We start from the raw sequence: 17,569 nt of genomic DNA, 5'->3' as shown, positions 1-17,569 counted from the left end.
ATCCAGTCAGTAGGTTCCAGATTGAACCTTAAAATCCTCATTTTTGGGCATTTTATGGTCTTTTGGTCTGATTTTAGTGCTACAGAGTCCATTCCTTCATAATATTTATTACAGCTGAATGATATGCAAAGCAACTGTTTGGTACAGTGGAGAATAAACTGCTCTTAGCTTGTGAAACTTGGGGAAAAGACACTTTGGCAAAATTGTGATTCAGAAATGAGCACTTAAGAAGTTCCCAAGGAATTGGGCTGAGATAGTAGAAAGTCTTGTGCTGAGCTCTAAAGGCTGTTTATAAAAGGCAGACGTGAGGAAAAGGCAATTTTTGATAAGAAGTGTAGGGGTGTAAGTATATAAAACAGAAGAAGATTATGGTCAGGTCACCTGCCTAACTTGAGCAAGGAGTCTGCTGGAGAAAATGGGAAGTAAAATCAGATTATTAGGGAGCTTTGTGTTCTGTGTTAATAACGGGAACTCTCTCTGGAGAGAGTTTGAGGAAGATTATTCTAGAAATGTTGTGTCAGTTTGGGCCACTTGGCCATATTCCACACTCTGCTCTGTGTTATAGGGGACAATTTATAATTGCAACTTCCTTAGGTAATAATAACAGTCTTGGCAACTTGATGTTTTTTTAGGCCCTTCCCATGGCTATTCTTTTCATATCTGTAAGATGTAAATTTTTTTTTTTAAATATTAGTATTTCTTGAAGGATTAATGGGAGAAACTTTGGAAAATTCCCTACTGCTTAGAAGTGATTTTGTTTGTAACATGTAAGATATATATACCTTCTCTGCTTTTTTTTCTTTTTCCTTTCTTGGTTTCCACTAAATTCTTAGCCCTAAGTTCCTTGCTTTTTTGCCTCAGCTTTCTTCTTATATGAAGTATTAAATTAAAAAAAATCTATAAAAAGCCTACAGAGGGTGATGGAGCTTAGGGATTAGTTCTCATGCCACTTATTTTCCCTAATTAAGAACTCTGAAATGGAAGTTGAAAATGTTGGTATAACCTTTTAATTAATGGGGAAATGGGGTCATGCCTGCCACTTTCATCTCCACAACAATCCATTGTATAAAATGTTAAGTTCACTGGTACTTTTGATTTGAGGGGAGGGACATTTATATTGGATAAGTATATATCAGAAGTCTGTGTCTTTTGAATGGTCTTCCAAAGTTCTTATCTCCGTTCTTCCATAATTGTTGAATTATTTTCCTTAAGCTGTGCTGCAGAATAACACCTATAAGCTTTCAAAGTGACTGTGTTAAGCAGCCTTCATTCTCCAAGAAAACCACTTTGTGCCTTCTTTTCTCAAAACCCCACACAATTTCCTCCTCCTAACCATTAGCTTACTAGTATTTCACTGCAAAAATAAGTCCTCAGAAACCTGCATCATCATCCCACCAAATCTCCCAATCACCCTCATTAGTCCCGTCTAGTCTGCCTTCCCTGGTTAGGATTGATAAACTCTGTGTGTTCCCATCTAAAGCTAACTTTTCTACCTGTGATGTGGATATTGTCTCTTTTCAATAGTTTAAAGATGTTTAAACTGCTTCTGCATTTATCCCCTATCTCTCCTGCAGCATTAATCTGTCTCTACTAGATCATTCTCACATTCCAAAATTGCTGTAATATCTCCCATTAAAAACAAAGAAATCTGTAAATTTAAGTTTCTTGTAGATTCTGGATATTAGCCCTTTGTCAGATGGGTAGATTGCAAAAATTTTCTCCCATTCTGCAGGTTGTCTGTTCACTCTGATGATAGTTTCTTCTGCTTTGCAGAAGCTCTTTAGTTTAGTTAGATCCCATTTGTCAATTTTGGCTTTTGTTGCCATTGCTTTTGGTGTTTTAGTCATGAAGTCTTTAGCTGGGAGCCAGGAGGAACTTCTCTAAGACTCAGGAATTCTACTTTTAGTTATACATATTAAACAAGCTCAAATATTGAGGTCATAAGGAAAATATTATAAGGTGTTCATTGCAAAACTGCAGAGATATTTATAACTGCCAAATAGTAGGATGTATAAGTTGTGGTATATTTATACAGTGAAGTAGTATGCAGCCCTTAAAATGAATATAGTAGAGCTACTTTCATCAGTGTGGATTTCTCTCAAAAGCATAATGTTGAATTAAAAAAGCAAGATAAAGTATGATGCATTGAGTATGATACTATTTATAAAGAGCTTAAATGCCTGAGAAACAATACTATATCATGTGTATGCCCATACACATGTATAATACATTTTACATGATAATTATAAACACTGGTTTTAGAACCCTAGGGAAAAAGTGAAGGAAATGGAGTTGGGATGTACTCAACTGTAGTTGTGGGATGTTTTTTCTTTAAAAATGAAGATTGAAACAAATATGACGTAAGGGTAAGATCTGATAAAGTTGAGTGGTTGATACACAGGAATTTGTTATTACATACTCTATTTTGCAGCTACTTTTGAAATTTTTCTCAGGTAAAAAGTATAAAACTAACATAATACAACAATTTTTAAAATAAAATGATTGCTACCAAAAAACAACAAAAAAACCCTTCAGACTGGTAGCTTTAAACAACTTTAAAGCTTGAGCTCCTTCTAAATTTCCCAAAGTCTTTCAGCACTCTTTTTCAACTGGGCCTCCTCTTCAGGGGTCACCTTTATCTTTATAAGATCTGTAATACTATTCTGTCCTAGGATACAAGGAATGCTAAGGAATATTACTTCATTTATCCCGTAAAAGCTCTAAATTATGGTGGAAACTGGATGCACCCTCTTAAGATTATTCAAAGAGGAAGTCGAATTGTCTCTGTTTGCAGATGACACAATTGTATATTTAGAAAACCCCATCATCTCAGGCCCAAATCTCCTCAAGCTGATAAGCAAATTGAGCAGTCTCAGGATACAAAATCAATGTGCAAAAATCACAAGCATTCCTATACACCAATAATAGACAAATAGAGAGCCAAATCATGAGTGAACTTTCATTCACAATTGCTACAAAGAGAATAAAATACCCAGGAATACAACTTACAAGGGATGTGAAGGACCTCTTCAAGGAGAACTACAAACCACTGCTCAACGAAATAAGAGGACACAAACAAATGGAAAAACATTCCATGCTCATGAATAGGAATAATCAATATCGTGAAAATTTGGCCATACTGCCCAAAGTAATTTATAGATTCAATGCTATTCCCATCAAACTACCACTGAATTTCTTCACAGAATTGTAAAAAACTACTTTAAAGTTCACATGGAACCGCATATCCAAGACAATCCTAAGCAAAAAGAACAAAGTTGGAGGCATCACGCTACCTGACTTCAAACTATACTACAAGGCTACAGTAACCAAAACAGCATGGTATTGGTACCAAAACAGATATATAGACCAATGAAACAGAACAGAGGCCTCAGAAATAACACCACACATCTACAACCATCTGATCTTTGACAAACCAGCAAAAACAAGAAATGGGGAAAGGATTCCCTATTTAATAAATGGTGCTGGGAAAGCTGGGTAGCCATATGCAGAAAACTGAAACTGGATCCCTTCCTTACACCTTATATAAAAATTAACTGAAGATGGATTAAAGACTTAAATGTAAGGCCTAAAACCATAAAAACCATAAAAGAAAACCTAGGCAATACCATTCAGGACATAGGCATAGGCAAAGACTTCATGACTAAAACACCAAAAGCAATTGGCAACAAAAGCCAAAATTGACAAATGGGATCTAATTAAACAGAAGAGCTTCTGCACAGCAAAATAAACTGTCATCAGAGTGAACAGGCAACCTACAGAATGAGAGAAAAGTTTTGCAATCTATCTATCTGACAAAGGGCTAATATCCAGAATCTACAAAGAACTTAAACAAATTTACAAGAAAAAAAAACAAACAACCCCATCAAAAAGTGGGCAAAGGATATGAACAGACACTTTTCAAAAGAAGACATTTATGCAGCCAACAAACATATGAAAAAAAGCTCATCATCACTGGTCATTAAAGAAATGCAAATCAAAACCACAATGAGATTCCATCTCACACCAGTTAGAATGGCGATCATTAAAAAGTCAGGAAACAACAGGTGCTGGAGAGGATGTGGAGAAATAGGAATGCTTTTACACTGTTGGTGAGAGCGTAAAATAGTTCAACCATTGTGGAAGATAGTGTGGTGATCCCTCAAGGATCTTGAACTAGAAATACCATTTGACCCAGCAATCCCATTATTGGGTATATACCCAAAGGATTATAAATCATTCTGCTATAAAGACACATGCACACGTACGTTTATTGTGACACTGTTCACAATAGCAAAGACTGGGAACCAATCCAAATGCCCATAAATGATAGACTGGATAAAGAAAATGTGGCATATATACACCATGGAATGCTATGCAGCCATAAAAAAGGATGAGTTCATGTCCTTTGCAGGGACATGGATAAAGCTGGAAACCATCATTCTCAGCAAACTAACAGAAGAACAGAAAACCAAGCACTGCATGTTCTCACTGATAAGTGGGAGTTGAATAATGAGAACACATGGACACAGGGAGGGGAACATCACACACCGGGGCCTGTCAGGGGGTCAGGGGTTATGGGAGGGATAATATTAGGAGAAATACCTAATGTAGATGACGGGTTGATGGGTGCAGCAAACCACCACAGCACGTGTATACCTATGTAAGAAACCTGCACATTCTGCACATGTACCCCAGAACTTCAAGTATAAAAAATACTTTTGCACTAACCTAATATAAAAACATGACTAGATTAATCAGTTCATACAATGTGAATTATTGACCAGTATGAAACAGAGACCAAAGTCAGTGCTGGCTACTACTTAGGGGATGCAAAGATAATTCCTCTGATGGATTTCTAGATTCATTTAATTGCTTAGGGATAATTAATTCTCAACAAATATTCATTTGAAATAAATTCTGACACATAGTCCATAATCCTTCCAGAATTCAGTAATAAATCAAATGCATCTTTTTTTTTTTTCTCCTTGTAACTTCCCATTGACAATGTCATGTCATTAAAACCCAGGCTATGTGTGGCTGCTCTTTCCCACTGCAGTGAAAGACATTTCAATGGGAAATGAGTTTGCCTATTAAACAATGTTTGTTGTTGTTTTCTATTAAAAAAAAAGATTCTTCAAAATACTTTCTGTTAAATCAGCTACAGATAGGCCAATGGCCCAATTACTACAACCTTTCATTTTAACGATCTCATAGCCACAGGTAATCACTTCTTTGTGGACTTTTCCCCACTGTTCAGGATCTTTATCAGTTCCTATATCTGAGTTCAGATCCGCCAGAGGGACGCCAGCAATATTGAGTCCACTTTACACACGAATACTTGAGTCCCTATGCTGTCCAAGAATCCACCTATGACAGCTTTCAGAGTGGATATCAAGCCTTTTCCCAGTGAAGAAACAGAAACGGGGAGTGTCCAGATTACAGCCACTTCCAATAACACGGTTTTGGGGAAATACACTCAATTTCCAGGATACATAAGTTACAATATCCACTAAATTAGAAACTACTATCAGTTTGTGTTGGGGATTGCATTGGGTAATACTGGAAATAATTAATTTAAAAATGATCACATTTCTCTGGACTATATCAAGGCATGTTTCTCCTTTTGCCGGAACACCTGCTGTAATAATGACTAAGTTGGACTTTGCAGTGACACTGTAGTCTTTGCTGGAAACAATGTTTGGCATTTTTATGGAAGGGCTGCCATGTTGAAGAGTCGTTGTCTCACCCTTCAATTTGCCTTCGTCAACATCCACAAAGGCAAGTTTATTACCCAAACCTTTTAATAAGATGCTGAGAGCACAGGCCATGCCAACTGATCCAGTTCCTATAATGGAGATCTTATTGGGATGAGCGGCCCCCTCCAAAGTGAAATTCTTGGCAAGTTCACGCTAGACAGTCACCGTCTTGGAAATGGGAGTGAAGGCCCAGTTGCCCCTGAGTGGGATGTGTGTGGCCTCGTGGGGGCACTGAGCCAGCCCCTAACAAAGGAAATGAGCTCCTGCAGCACCGATTCTCTTGCTGGTGGGCAGGACTCCCGCAGCTCAGCTCATGGTCGGTAGCTCACGCAAGAGGCAGATGGAGGAAAGCAGCGGCAGAAATCTTCTTGAGGTGCGGAAGAAACCGTGACGGTTTGAAGGCCCCCTCGCCCTCTGCTACTGCGGCTGCGCAAGGCCACTCCCAGCTCGTGCAGGGCTCACAGAGACCTGGCCCCTTAATATGTTATTTTTGGTTTTACAAATATGTGGCATTTTTTACACCATTAAGACAGTTCCGAAAAAATGGACTGTGATCATTAAGGCTAAAAGTAACTTTAGCTTTGCCTTTCAAAGTGCCATATTTTGTTGCTTAGAGAAGCGCTGCACCTTTGCAATTATTTTTGTCATGGTGCTCAAACACGCTGAAACTAAGTACGATAGATGCAAAGAGAAAGAGATGAGAGTTCCAATCTCCACTCCACACTTGGACTTTGAAGAAGTTTGACTATGTGAGCTTCTTTTAAAAGGTCAATATTACAATATGATAATAAGACTTGTCCTAACTACTTTACAAGGTTCCTGTGAGAAAGTCAGGGTGAAAAGTCTAGGGAGCTTTAAAAAGAGTATTGTAACTATTTGACAAACTATGTCATTGAGTCAGTGACAAAACCAAGTCTTCTGATTGTTCCTTCTTCATGAAAATAATGCATTAAAAATTAAAGAAATAAAAGCTTAGAAGTCCTCAATTATCTGCTTTTTTGAAGATAAGATAGTCATGGATAAACGGAATCATTCAATTACTAGTAATGTTTAGATAATCTCAAATCCTTCTACTAGAACTGTAATAACATTTATTCAAAATCAAATATCTGCCTCTTTCCCCAACCACCATCTCCTTTATAATTAAAAAGTGAGGACTATGAAAAGCAAAAAGACTTAACCCATGAATTAAAATGATATTTTTCTAATATACTGAAATTTTGCCGTACGAACGGTTTAACTACATTTTCTTTAAGTTGGCAAGTCTTAATATGTGTTTACCTATTTATATTATCCCAAATAAGAAATTTGATGGAATCCTTTCACTTCTCAACCAGTTGTTTAATATTTGGTATCAAGATGCATTCTATTTGTAAATATAATAGTTCTATCTTAAAAAAAAAGAAATCTATTTTATTTCCTTCTCCCCTGGCTTCCCCAAATCTCAGCTTTTTTTGGTAGCAACATTTCTCAAAACAATTATCTTTTCTCTCTGGTGTCCACTGTAACAGCTGCTGTCAAGATCCCCGGCCGGGCGTGGTGGCTCACGCCTGTAATCCCAGCACTTTGGGAGGCTGAGGCAGGTGGATCCCGAGGTCAGCAGTTAGAGACCAGCCTGGCCAATATGGTGAAACTCTCTCTCTACTAAAAATACAAAAAAATTAACCAGGCATGGTGGCATGCGCCTGTAGTCCCAGCTACTCGGGAGGCTGAGACAGAAGAATCACTTGAACCCTGGAGGCAGAGGTTGCAGTGAGCCGAGATCACGCCACTGCACCACTGCATTTCAACCTGGGCGACACAGCAAGACTCCGTCTCAAAAAAAAAGAAAAAATCCCCAGCAGCTCCATCTTGCCAAATTCATTCGTCCATTCTTAGCTCCCATCTTACCTGAACATTCAGCAGCCTGTGATTTAACTGATTCACTCCTTTATTGAGCTGTTTCTTCACCTGGCTACTGGTTAAGTCTTGGTTTTCCTCCCCTTTTTCAGTGTTTTCTGCCTGTATCTTCTCCTATTCCTATAAAAGTTAGGGTAGCCCAGGACTTATCTCTTACCCCTCTGCGCTATCTACACTCACAGCCGGGACTGTGCCATCCTGTCTTATGGTACCAAATGCTGTTTACATGGTGATGTCTCTCAAATTTACGTCTTCCTGCTCCGTCTTTCTACTTGGGCTTTTGGTAGGTAATTCCTGCCTAAAACTTCCAAAACTCCTTATTGTAGCCTATTGGGTCCTACAATCTGGTTCACCCCTTACCTGTGCAAGTTCTTTGCCTGCTGTTTTCTCTCCTTTGTTCCTTCAGCTTCTACCACATTTGGATTCTTACTTATCCTGTAACTGCCAAGCAGCTTCTTCTCACAAAGTCTTTGCATTTCCCATTCTTTTGGCCCAGAATGTTCTTTCCTCCAATTTTTGCATAGCTTGTATCTTAACTCCAGTGTCGAATGTATTTCTTCAGAGGCCTTCCCCTATCACCCTGTCTAAAATGGTACCTTTTTTACTTGTTTTATTTTTTTTTCTTAGTACTTATCAGCACTTTATATTTTATTTTTTCCCTGTGGTAATATTAATCTAAGGAGGGCATGTAATTAATCTATCCACCCCTGTTTCCCTAAGGCTTATAGCATTGCCTGGCTCATCGTAGATTTTCAACAACCTTTTGTTGAGTGAATGAATATATAAGTGAATGGAGTTGTATGATACATTGTTTTATACGTAAACCACGTGATTATTCCCACAATATTTTTGAATCCAAGGTACAGATAAATGTTTACTATAATATAATGTTTAAACATAATATAAAAGTGGCTAGCTAGAACATGTTGCGTGTAAATTTGTAAAAAGGAATTTCCTGTGAGTGATACATGGGAAGGCTGTTTTTGTTCCCTTCTCTGGAACTAAATTGTGTTTCCTTGGTTCTTCTCATGCAGCTGAAGAATAAGTTCATGAAAAAGTTGCCACGTGATGCAGAAGCTTCCAACGTGCTTGTTGGGGAGGTTGACTTTTTGGATACTCCTTTCATTGCCTTTGTTAGGCTACAGCAGGCTGTCATGCTGGGTGCCCTGACTGAAGTTCCTGTGCCCACAAGGTAAGCTGCTCTCCTACCTGGGGTCTACAATGTACTAATAGGGTTATCTCCTCCCACTCAGGCTGGAGAATCAATAGAATGAGGAAATATTTAGTGCAAACATATTGGAGAGGTTTAACTTGAAATAATGACTGTTTGACTTTTATAGTATCAAATTTCTTGGCACTTATATAGTGATAATAATAGCAATTATAATAGTTTATTGGGCAGTATACTAGGTTCTTCTTTTGGATTATTCTACTTAATCCTTGCGATAATATTTTAAGGGACAAACTATAGTTATCTTGTTTTTACAGATGAAAAAAAGTCTAACAGTTTAAGTAATTTGTCCAAGGTCATACAGTTAGTAAATGGTTCAGAGGTCATAGTTGCTTTCATTTACTCTTGTTTTATCAGAAAATTGGTAGTAGGTTTATACACACATATATATATATTAAAATCATCAAGCCGTATACTTAAATTTGCATACTTCGCTATTAAATGTTGTGTCGCAAATTTTTATTTTAAAGTGAAGTATATTAATGTTATTATAATCACGTACTCATTTCACTGCATAGTACCTGAGAAGTCATCCTCTTCATCCACCTATGAAACTGAGCTCCACAGAGTTAGGAAGCTTGACCTGGGAGTGCAATTAGTTGACTAGAAGTTAATGTTTCACTTAAATTTGTGCTGCAGACAGTTTAAAGAAAACCTGTAGTCTTCAGGTTGACAGAAAATTATCATACGAATAGGACTTTTTTTGCGGGATTGGGGGCGGGGGAGTTGTTTTCTGTGGGTTCCAGGGCAAGGACAGGTGAATTTCCTTTAGGTTTCTTCATGTGAGCAGGAAGGGCTATGAATCCTCCTCAGTGATAGATGGATCCTCCTCAGCTCAGATGGTCTGAGCATGATTAACCAACAGTGTAAAGAGGTTCAAGATTTCTTTAGAGCCTGGTTAGGAGGAAAATTAAGAGAAAATTTCCTCTAGGCTTCCAATTCATAGATTACAGGCCATTCTTCCTCATCATACAGGTATTTTTTTAACCCATTTTTATATTTCTTAGACACTTAAAATAGGAATGATACATAGGGCTGTTATTGGACAAATAGCAGTGGAAAAGAGATCATCATAGCTTATTCACTTAATAGGATTATGATGATTTGTATTTTCTGTAACATAGCTTTTTGCTTGAAAACATTCCAGCAGAGCCTTGTGGTTCTATCTGTGCAGTCACCTGGAGAACAGCTGACTCAGATAATGGCTGAAGTCCAGCTCTGTGCCCCTATGGCTTTATTTATGTCTCTCTGGACTAACTTTACTAGGGGTTGAAAGAAAAAAACATGCCGAGAAGTGTTAAAGAAAATTGCTCATGGCTTTTCATTTTTATTACCATTTTTCTTTAGAAGGTACAAATAAAAAATATTTTAAAAGGCTTTTATTTAACAAAATATGCATTCATTGAGAGCAAATCATGACCATTTTTGTGTCCTGCTTATCATTTATTTCTGTCTGGCTCACTGACTTTTTTCTTTTATAATGGATGGTAGGGCTAGTGTAGAGGTAAAATACAGCATCACTTAAATTAGCAAAAGGAGCCAGGCAATTCAAGGCAACGTAATTCAATAATATTATATAACTATTTCAGGGCAATAATCTGAACAATATATCCTTGCATGTTAACATTTTTCCAGGAAATAGCTTCATCCATTTGCTGTCCTCTGAACTAGTGCAAGCCGTAATCACTGAGTAGAGAGTCTCATTAGCTTTTTGTGTGTAGGTGATGTGGGGCCATTTACGGTGGCTGCATCCTGTGAAATCCAATAAAGGAAATCCCACAAGGAATGTGGTAGGCATTGTGGAGGACTGCATCTGCATTTCATGATGTGTTTTAATGTGCATGCTACTCTATTGTACTGAAAGGAAACCTGAAAAATCTGTGTTTGCGTGTATCTTTTTATGGTCATTTTTCTTTTTAAAGGTGGAGGAAAGTTATGCTGCCATTATTATGATTATTTCCATTTCTAATAAACAGTATTACTACCATGCACCTTCTAGGAAATACGGCTCTGGTAGCTCCCATTTCTTGTGTAGAGTTCACCAGTTTCACTGTTTACTCTGTTACTTGCTTTATCTGTTTTAGCCTCCACTTACAGCTGGATGACTATCAACTGGGTGAATGTCTATCTGTGTAGGGGCCCGTCTTGCCATTCATGTGAAAGGAAACAAACCCTGTTCTTTGATCTTTGGTGACTGGATAGGATATGTTTATGATTTTCCTAGTATCTTGCAGGCACTTTGCTTGTTGTCATCTTGTGTCTATCCACAGAGGCCACTACTCACTCTCTCTCTCTCTCTCTCTCTCTCTCTATATATATATATATATAATTTTTTTGGGGGGATGATAGAGTCTTGCTGTGTCACCCAGGCTGGAGTGCAGTGGCGTGATCTTGGCTCACTGCAACCCCTGCCTCCCTGGTTCAAGCAATTCTCCTGCCTCAACCTCCTGAGCAGCTGGGATAACAGGCGCATGCCACCACACCCAGCTAATTTTTGTATTTTTGTAGAGACAGGGTTTCACCATGTTGGCCAGGCTGGTCTCAAACTCCTGACCTCAAGTAATCCACCTGCCTTGGCCTCCCAAAGTGCTGGGATTACAGGCATGGGCCACCACGCCCAGCCTCATTCATATTTTTGAGCTATATAGGGGATGAATGTTCTTCTTATACCATTTTACAGTTGAGAGATGAAGGCAAAGGGAAGATTCAGCATCAGTGCTGGGAGTAGAACTTTAAATAGATTTCTGAATCTGAGACAAGAGTTTTAGGGAGAGCCTAGGGACATTCTAGAAAGGATTGGAATAAAATGTTTTAGGGTTCTCTTATAAAGAAGAATGAAAACCCTAGTTTGTGCTTTTCTAACCTTGATTTGCACATGTAAGGCAATTGGTTATTAAGTAAGCTCCAGACTGTTAAAAATTTAGAATGTTTACCCTCTTAGTAGCACTGTAAGATAATATATATATGTTACAAATAATTATTTATCTAAAAGAAGTAGTTTGTGATTAATTGTCAAAGCCATTAGAAAAACTTAGAGGGATTGGGATGGAGATCCTGCTAGTTCAATTTTGTCACATCCACCGGTTTAATTGCTAGCTGCTATTAATATTTACCGCATGTAATGCAGTTGGTTATGGTGGGTTTGTGGTCCTCATGAATCCATTATGGAAGCCACAGTTTAGCCACATTTTCCAAAGCTGATAAAGATGAATAATGGGTTATTGAATTCACTGTTGTTTTGAGAGAAGGATATAAAGGATTGGTACATGCTGAGTTTGTGCTAGAAATAGCTGTGATGTATCAGGAAAGAGGGGGGTGCATATCTTTTCCAAAAACATCAAGTGGTTTAGGAAGGCTAGCTCCTTTTCTCATATTATGCTCTGTTTCTACCTATAATTATTTTGTGAATGTGAGTATAGGCCGTTGGTTCCGGACACAGATTATTTGGTTAATACTTCCTTTCGTCGTGGAGAATGCTGGAGGCATCTTCCGCAGGCATAATTAACTATATGAAAAAGCTCAGAAAAGTAGAAAAGGGCCTCATGAAGATTATTCAGATAACTAGATGCTATTAAAAATTGTAACTGACTTATTTCTATTTATGAGTGAATAAAAAGAACTTAGTAACATAAATTATTGTGTTTTTTTTTCCAAGCTGTCAAAGTAGGCTGTGCCCTTGCAGCCACACAAATGTGATGTTTACTCTAATTTGTTAATAAAGAAAAAAGCTTCTGGATAAAAATAACATCTGTCCATTGACAAAAAACAGCTTGGGTCATGAAAGGAGTTTTCAGTACATTATAAAAGCTGAGTTTGGCAGGATGTACTTCAATCATAAAAGTTGTAACAGCTTTCGCTTCTTTGAAGGTTAAAGGAGAGAAAACATATTTGAGGCAGAGGGAACTTCAACTTGTTGGATTGTTTTGTGTTCAGTTTTCTCGGATTTCTCATCCCATTTCAATAATGCAGTCCAGATTAGAAGCTTCTTAAGGGTGTCCATTCTTCCAGATGACATTTTTGGCTTGAGGTTATGTTTCCTGCTGCTTATGAATGCTTGGATTCTCTCTACTTATCATTTTAAGGAAGCAGATTTACTGAATTATTCCTGATTGGAGTAATGTGAAAATTTTAACTGGTATGTCCACCATGTTGGTTTGGCCCTTGGTATTATTCCGTTAATGAAGAAATACCTTCTTTAAAAAATAAAAATTGCATTACCCAGGAAAGAGGAATACTACTTTTATATCTGTGTTACTGAACCAATATAATTCTCATATACTGCATTTATTGCTATCGTGTAGACACCACTGATCTGCTGCTTCCTTTCATTCTTTGACTGGTTCTATTTAGCAGAGAACAAAGAGTAAATATTTTATAGAAAATGTCTGTCCTCGTCTCATAGGATGTAACTTGGAGGCTCCATTACTCTATCAGCTATTGGAATACCCATTGTCTGCCAAAGTTTATGTTTGAGGACTATTAATGACTGAGAATGTTTTCTCACTAACTAGACAATGTTTTGACTTTGTTGCTATATAGTCAACCTGATAATTAACTCATGCGTCAGTTGATAAATACATTTCCATAATATGTATTTGTAAGCTATAATCATCATGGAGGTGCTAGGGAGAGGTAGGAAGAGATACAGAGTGTTTGGAAAAGTTTTGGATATTATGCATTACTGAAAAGTTAATATTTAGATACATGAAGATAATAAAAATGGAAGCAGAAGAAATCCATTATTTAAAACTGTACTAAGGATCCAGGTGTTAGATATTTTCTCTTGTGGCACAGCATCTGCCCCTTTTCACCTAAACCCACACGCTTATTGAATTGAAATATAACCATTTGTAGTCAGGCAAAAGAAATTGAGAAATGTGACCAGTACTTATGTTTCTTAATGGGATTAAAGCATTATTTTGCTTTAATCATTAAATATTTTTTGTGTATGTTGCACTCAAATAAGTGATCAGTCCCTTTAGAAAAATACATTTTACAGTCCTAAAGAAGCACTTTATAATACTATACATAGTGGCATATAATTAGGGGCCAGCTTCGAAGGGACAAAAGTTCTAGTGTCAATTAAACTTCAGTGTTAAAAGAGCTGAAATTCAATTCAAATAATGACTTCCTTCATACTTGAACAGACTTTGGTGCCTGCTGATTGCTATCTACTATGGTAACACTTGAAAGTGAGTGTGCTGCTTCATTTCAGAACTGGTTTCTAAGCAAATAAGTACTAAGTGGTTTTATGGCTATTCTGGTATAAAACCTGAGTATTCAAACTTTCAGACACCTTTTTACATTCTTAATTTCTGGGATTTTAGAATCCCTTTTGGGTTGAATTTTATGTTAAAAAAAAAAAGTAATTATACATTCAAGGGCATTTTGGAACAGACCCAAACATTTTTTAAAGTATTTGCTGTCAATCCTTTTTTATTTGAAGTGAGGTATATAAATAAGTAAGTTAAAAATAAAATTCTGCTAAGCAAAATGGCAAGCTGTTTCTGGTACCATAAAAATCTTACCTAAGATTTCTTGTCCCTGGCTAAGCATCCAGAAGTGACCCAGAGTGACCTATGGAAGACCTGTGGAAGTCATTTTTGGACTTCTGTTAAATCACAACCTTGGTATATCAGTTGGGCAGGTAGTATTAGGCAGAAATATGTGGTGAAAAGAACAAGAGGTAAGAATGCCTATGTAGCTGCTCTTTGTCATTTACTAGGCACAGATCTTGGGCTCTTCCATTAACCTTCATCAGCCTCACTTTCCTCACCATTAAATGGGAATAGGACACCTTCTTTACTGCAGAGGGTCATATGGAAATGTAAATAAAGTGATGAATGTGAAGTGATTTGGAGGCCTTACAAGCTGGGAAGGCATATGATGTTATCATTTTTATTGTCCTCATTATCTCCCCGTTAGGTGATACATGATCAATATCAAGGTGGGATTTATCCCATGTCACCTTTTGTAGATTTTTTTTGTAAATTTTTTCTTACTCATTTACTTATCAGATTCCTTCATCCCCAGTGCCAACATGCCACAGGGCAAAGGCCCTGTGTGATAAGTGAGGGAATTTTTCCAACTTGGTTAGAGGTGAACCTAAGTGGGGTTAAGTTTGTTATTGTATGTTTCAGGACCTGTTTGCTATGGAGCAATGCTTTGTGCATTATGAAGAAAAAATGTTGGTAAATGACAAGAGGACACCCACAAAAGAATTTTGACTGTCTGTGAATGATGCTTTATTTTGAATTTCTCTCATATTTCTCTTTCCTTACTTTGGCTGTCACCATGTGGCTTGCTTGTAGAGGACTTGGTTTTTGCTGATTCCCAGTCACTTCTGAGTAGACATATTTCTTAAAGGTGTGGAGACGATCATCTGTCACTGCCCATATTGGGTAAGGAAAAGTCAGAGAAATGTGAAGATGCACTAACTCTAGTTATTGTGCTTGATGGGTTTGCTCCAAAGATTCTGAAAATCAGTAGAAATGGAGAGAGAAAAAAAGTTTAAAATAGAAAGATTGAATGACTCATATTAAGTGCTTGAAGTGCACCTTTCCTGCTCAGTGAAGAAGCTTCTCAGGTTTCTATGCTAAATTCTCATTTGCCTCCAAATAAACTGAACAATGAACTGTGTTTTGCAATAGTGCGAAAGAGTATATTCTGTACTACCAATAATATATTACCTTTGTTTTAAAGGTGAATTCTAGACCTAACCTTTTTATGAACTAAGTTAAACATTTCTCAGTTTTATGTATGTTGAGTTTGATGAAATGTGTGTTATAGCCTTTGCTTCTTTCCTTTTCCATTAGGTTCTTGTTCATTCTCTTAGGTCCTAAGGGGAAAGCCAAGTCCTACCATGAGATTGGCAGAGCCATTGCCACCCTGATGTCTGATGAGGTAGGAAATCAGGAAGATGGAGTTCTGTGAATGTCCTACTTGTGTTGTCGTACTGTGAATTGGCTGTCACAATTTATTCAATTAGAATTATGTGGTTACTAGACTTCCTTATAACATGAGATACAGTCATTTGAGACAAATGAGCTGAACCCTATATGGTTTTCAAAAAGTAAGGCATGCATTTTGGTTTTCTATGGGATTCTAAACACTGTTGGAATAAAACATTTTTCATTTCTTTTACCAAACATTTGCATTTCTTAAAACTGATATATGTCAAATATTCTTTAAAAAGTTCAGAGTCAGCTGGGCATGGTGGCTCACGCCTGTAATCCCAGCACTTTGGGAGGTTGAGGTGGGTGGATCACCTGAGGTCAGGAGTTCCAGAGCAGCCTGGCCAACATGGTGAAAACCCGTTTCTACTAAAAATAAACAAATTAGCCAGGCGTGGTGGTGCATGCCTGTAATCCCAGCTGCTCAGAAGGCTGAGGCAGGAGAATCACTAGAACCTGAGATGCAGAGGTTGCAGTGAGCTGAGATCACGCCACTGCACTCCAGCCTGGGCAACAGAGCGAGATTCCATCTCAAAAAAAAAAAAAAAAAGTTCAAGGTCATTGTATTAATTTAAACTTTATCTCTTGAAATTTTAATATACTAATTCTGGGAATTCAAATGTCTATATACTATATTATTTCAGAAATGATGGGTTCTATAAAATAATGTCTAATAAAATGGATAATGCATTTTTTCTTAGGTATCAGAAAGTACATGTTTTATGGTTTTCTTATTTTGTGGGAAGGAATGATACACATCTAAAAATGCATTAGCAACCATTATGGCAGAGTATCTATACAGGTTGGAATTATGACCCCATTTATTTTCATAACAGCTTAGATGTTGTTACATGCATTTTAGATATGATAAAACTCTGAACTATTCCCATAGGAGGAGAAATACTGTTAGAATAGAGGATCATTAGTTTCTGCTCCTGGGTCTTTCTGGCGTACTATTTCCCCAAATGTATTGCTTTTACTTCATTGCTTGATTTGTCGGTTTTTCTATGTGTTAAGTGGAGAAAGGGGTACCTTTCTCCTTAGTTATAGATGTTCCATGTGATGATTACTCAGGTAGCTATTTTATTCTGTGACTGAAAGCTTTATGGCTATGCTGCTTTTTCCCCTCAAGGGAACATTTATTTTACTCATCTCAGTGGATTCATCTTATATTTTGCATTTTTGTAATTTAGCTCTGTTTTAAAAAATACTTTCTCCTAAGATGTATCAATTAAGAATATTTTAACAAGTGAGATTTAGAGTGGTTTAAACAATTTGGGATTTATTTGGAAGTTTGGAGGTAGGTACTTGCTGGGGTTATTTTAACATAACGGCTTAATGATAAATCAAGAGCTAAGGCTCTTGCTAAATTTATGATCTTAAAATAGCATGTTTTTTTTTTCCTGTCAGTATGGTAAAATGACATTGCCTACCATCAGCTCCAGTCATCTTATCTGTATTTATTCAAAGTAGGAAGAACGGTGTGGTAATGCTAGCTGTATCTCCCTTTTTAAACAGGTATTCTAGAGCTTTCCCAGACAGTGTTTTTCTTATATCTTATTAGTTGGAATTGTTCATCTTTATCTGCATAGCTGGCTGGGAAAGTGAATCTGTGACTTTCCAGCCTCTATCATGGGAAACAGCTAGAGAAAATAAGGTTGAGAATGGCTATATCAGCCCCAGATTATGTGCTGGCATTTTGTGTCACCCTCCCCTCAACCCCACAACCC

At 37.3% G+C, this 17,569-nt stretch overlaps 2 protein-coding genes across 9 annotated transcripts in view; one reads left to right on the top strand and one right to left on the bottom strand.

Annotated features, from left to right (window-relative positions):
- The window catches only part of SLC4A4 (solute carrier family 4 member 4), a 491,091-nt gene that overhangs the window by 351,405 nt on the left and 122,117 nt on the right, over nt 1–17,569 (top strand). For all 8 annotated transcript variants that reach the window (XM_058434021.1, XM_032150489.2, XM_058434009.1 and 5 more), the window contains 2 exons: nt 8,690–8,847; nt 15,702–15,789. In XM_058434021.1, coding sequence (XP_058290004.1) covers nt 8,690–8,847; nt 15,702–15,789 — 246 coding nt within the window. The remainder of the gene's footprint in view (nt 1–8,689; nt 8,848–15,701; nt 15,790–17,569) is intronic.
- LOC116467098 (L-lactate dehydrogenase A-like 6B) lies at nt 5,297–6,156 on the bottom strand. Its single transcript, XM_032150530.2, has one exon. It carries the CDS (start codon nt 5,826–5,828, stop codon nt 5,325–5,327), a length of 504 nt encoding a protein of 167 aa, XP_032006421.1. The 5' UTR covers nt 5,829–6,156; the 3' UTR covers nt 5,297–5,324.

The sequence above is a fragment of the Hylobates moloch genome, unplaced genomic scaffold (assembly GCF_009828535.3).
Source record: "Hylobates moloch isolate HMO894 unplaced genomic scaffold, HMol_V3 SCAFFOLD_2, whole genome shotgun sequence".
NCBI classification, from domain to species: Eukaryota; Metazoa; Chordata; class Mammalia; order Primates; family Hylobatidae; genus Hylobates; species Hylobates moloch.
Note: the sequence above shows the minus strand (reverse complement) of the source record. Positions and strands in the feature narration are given on the sequence as shown.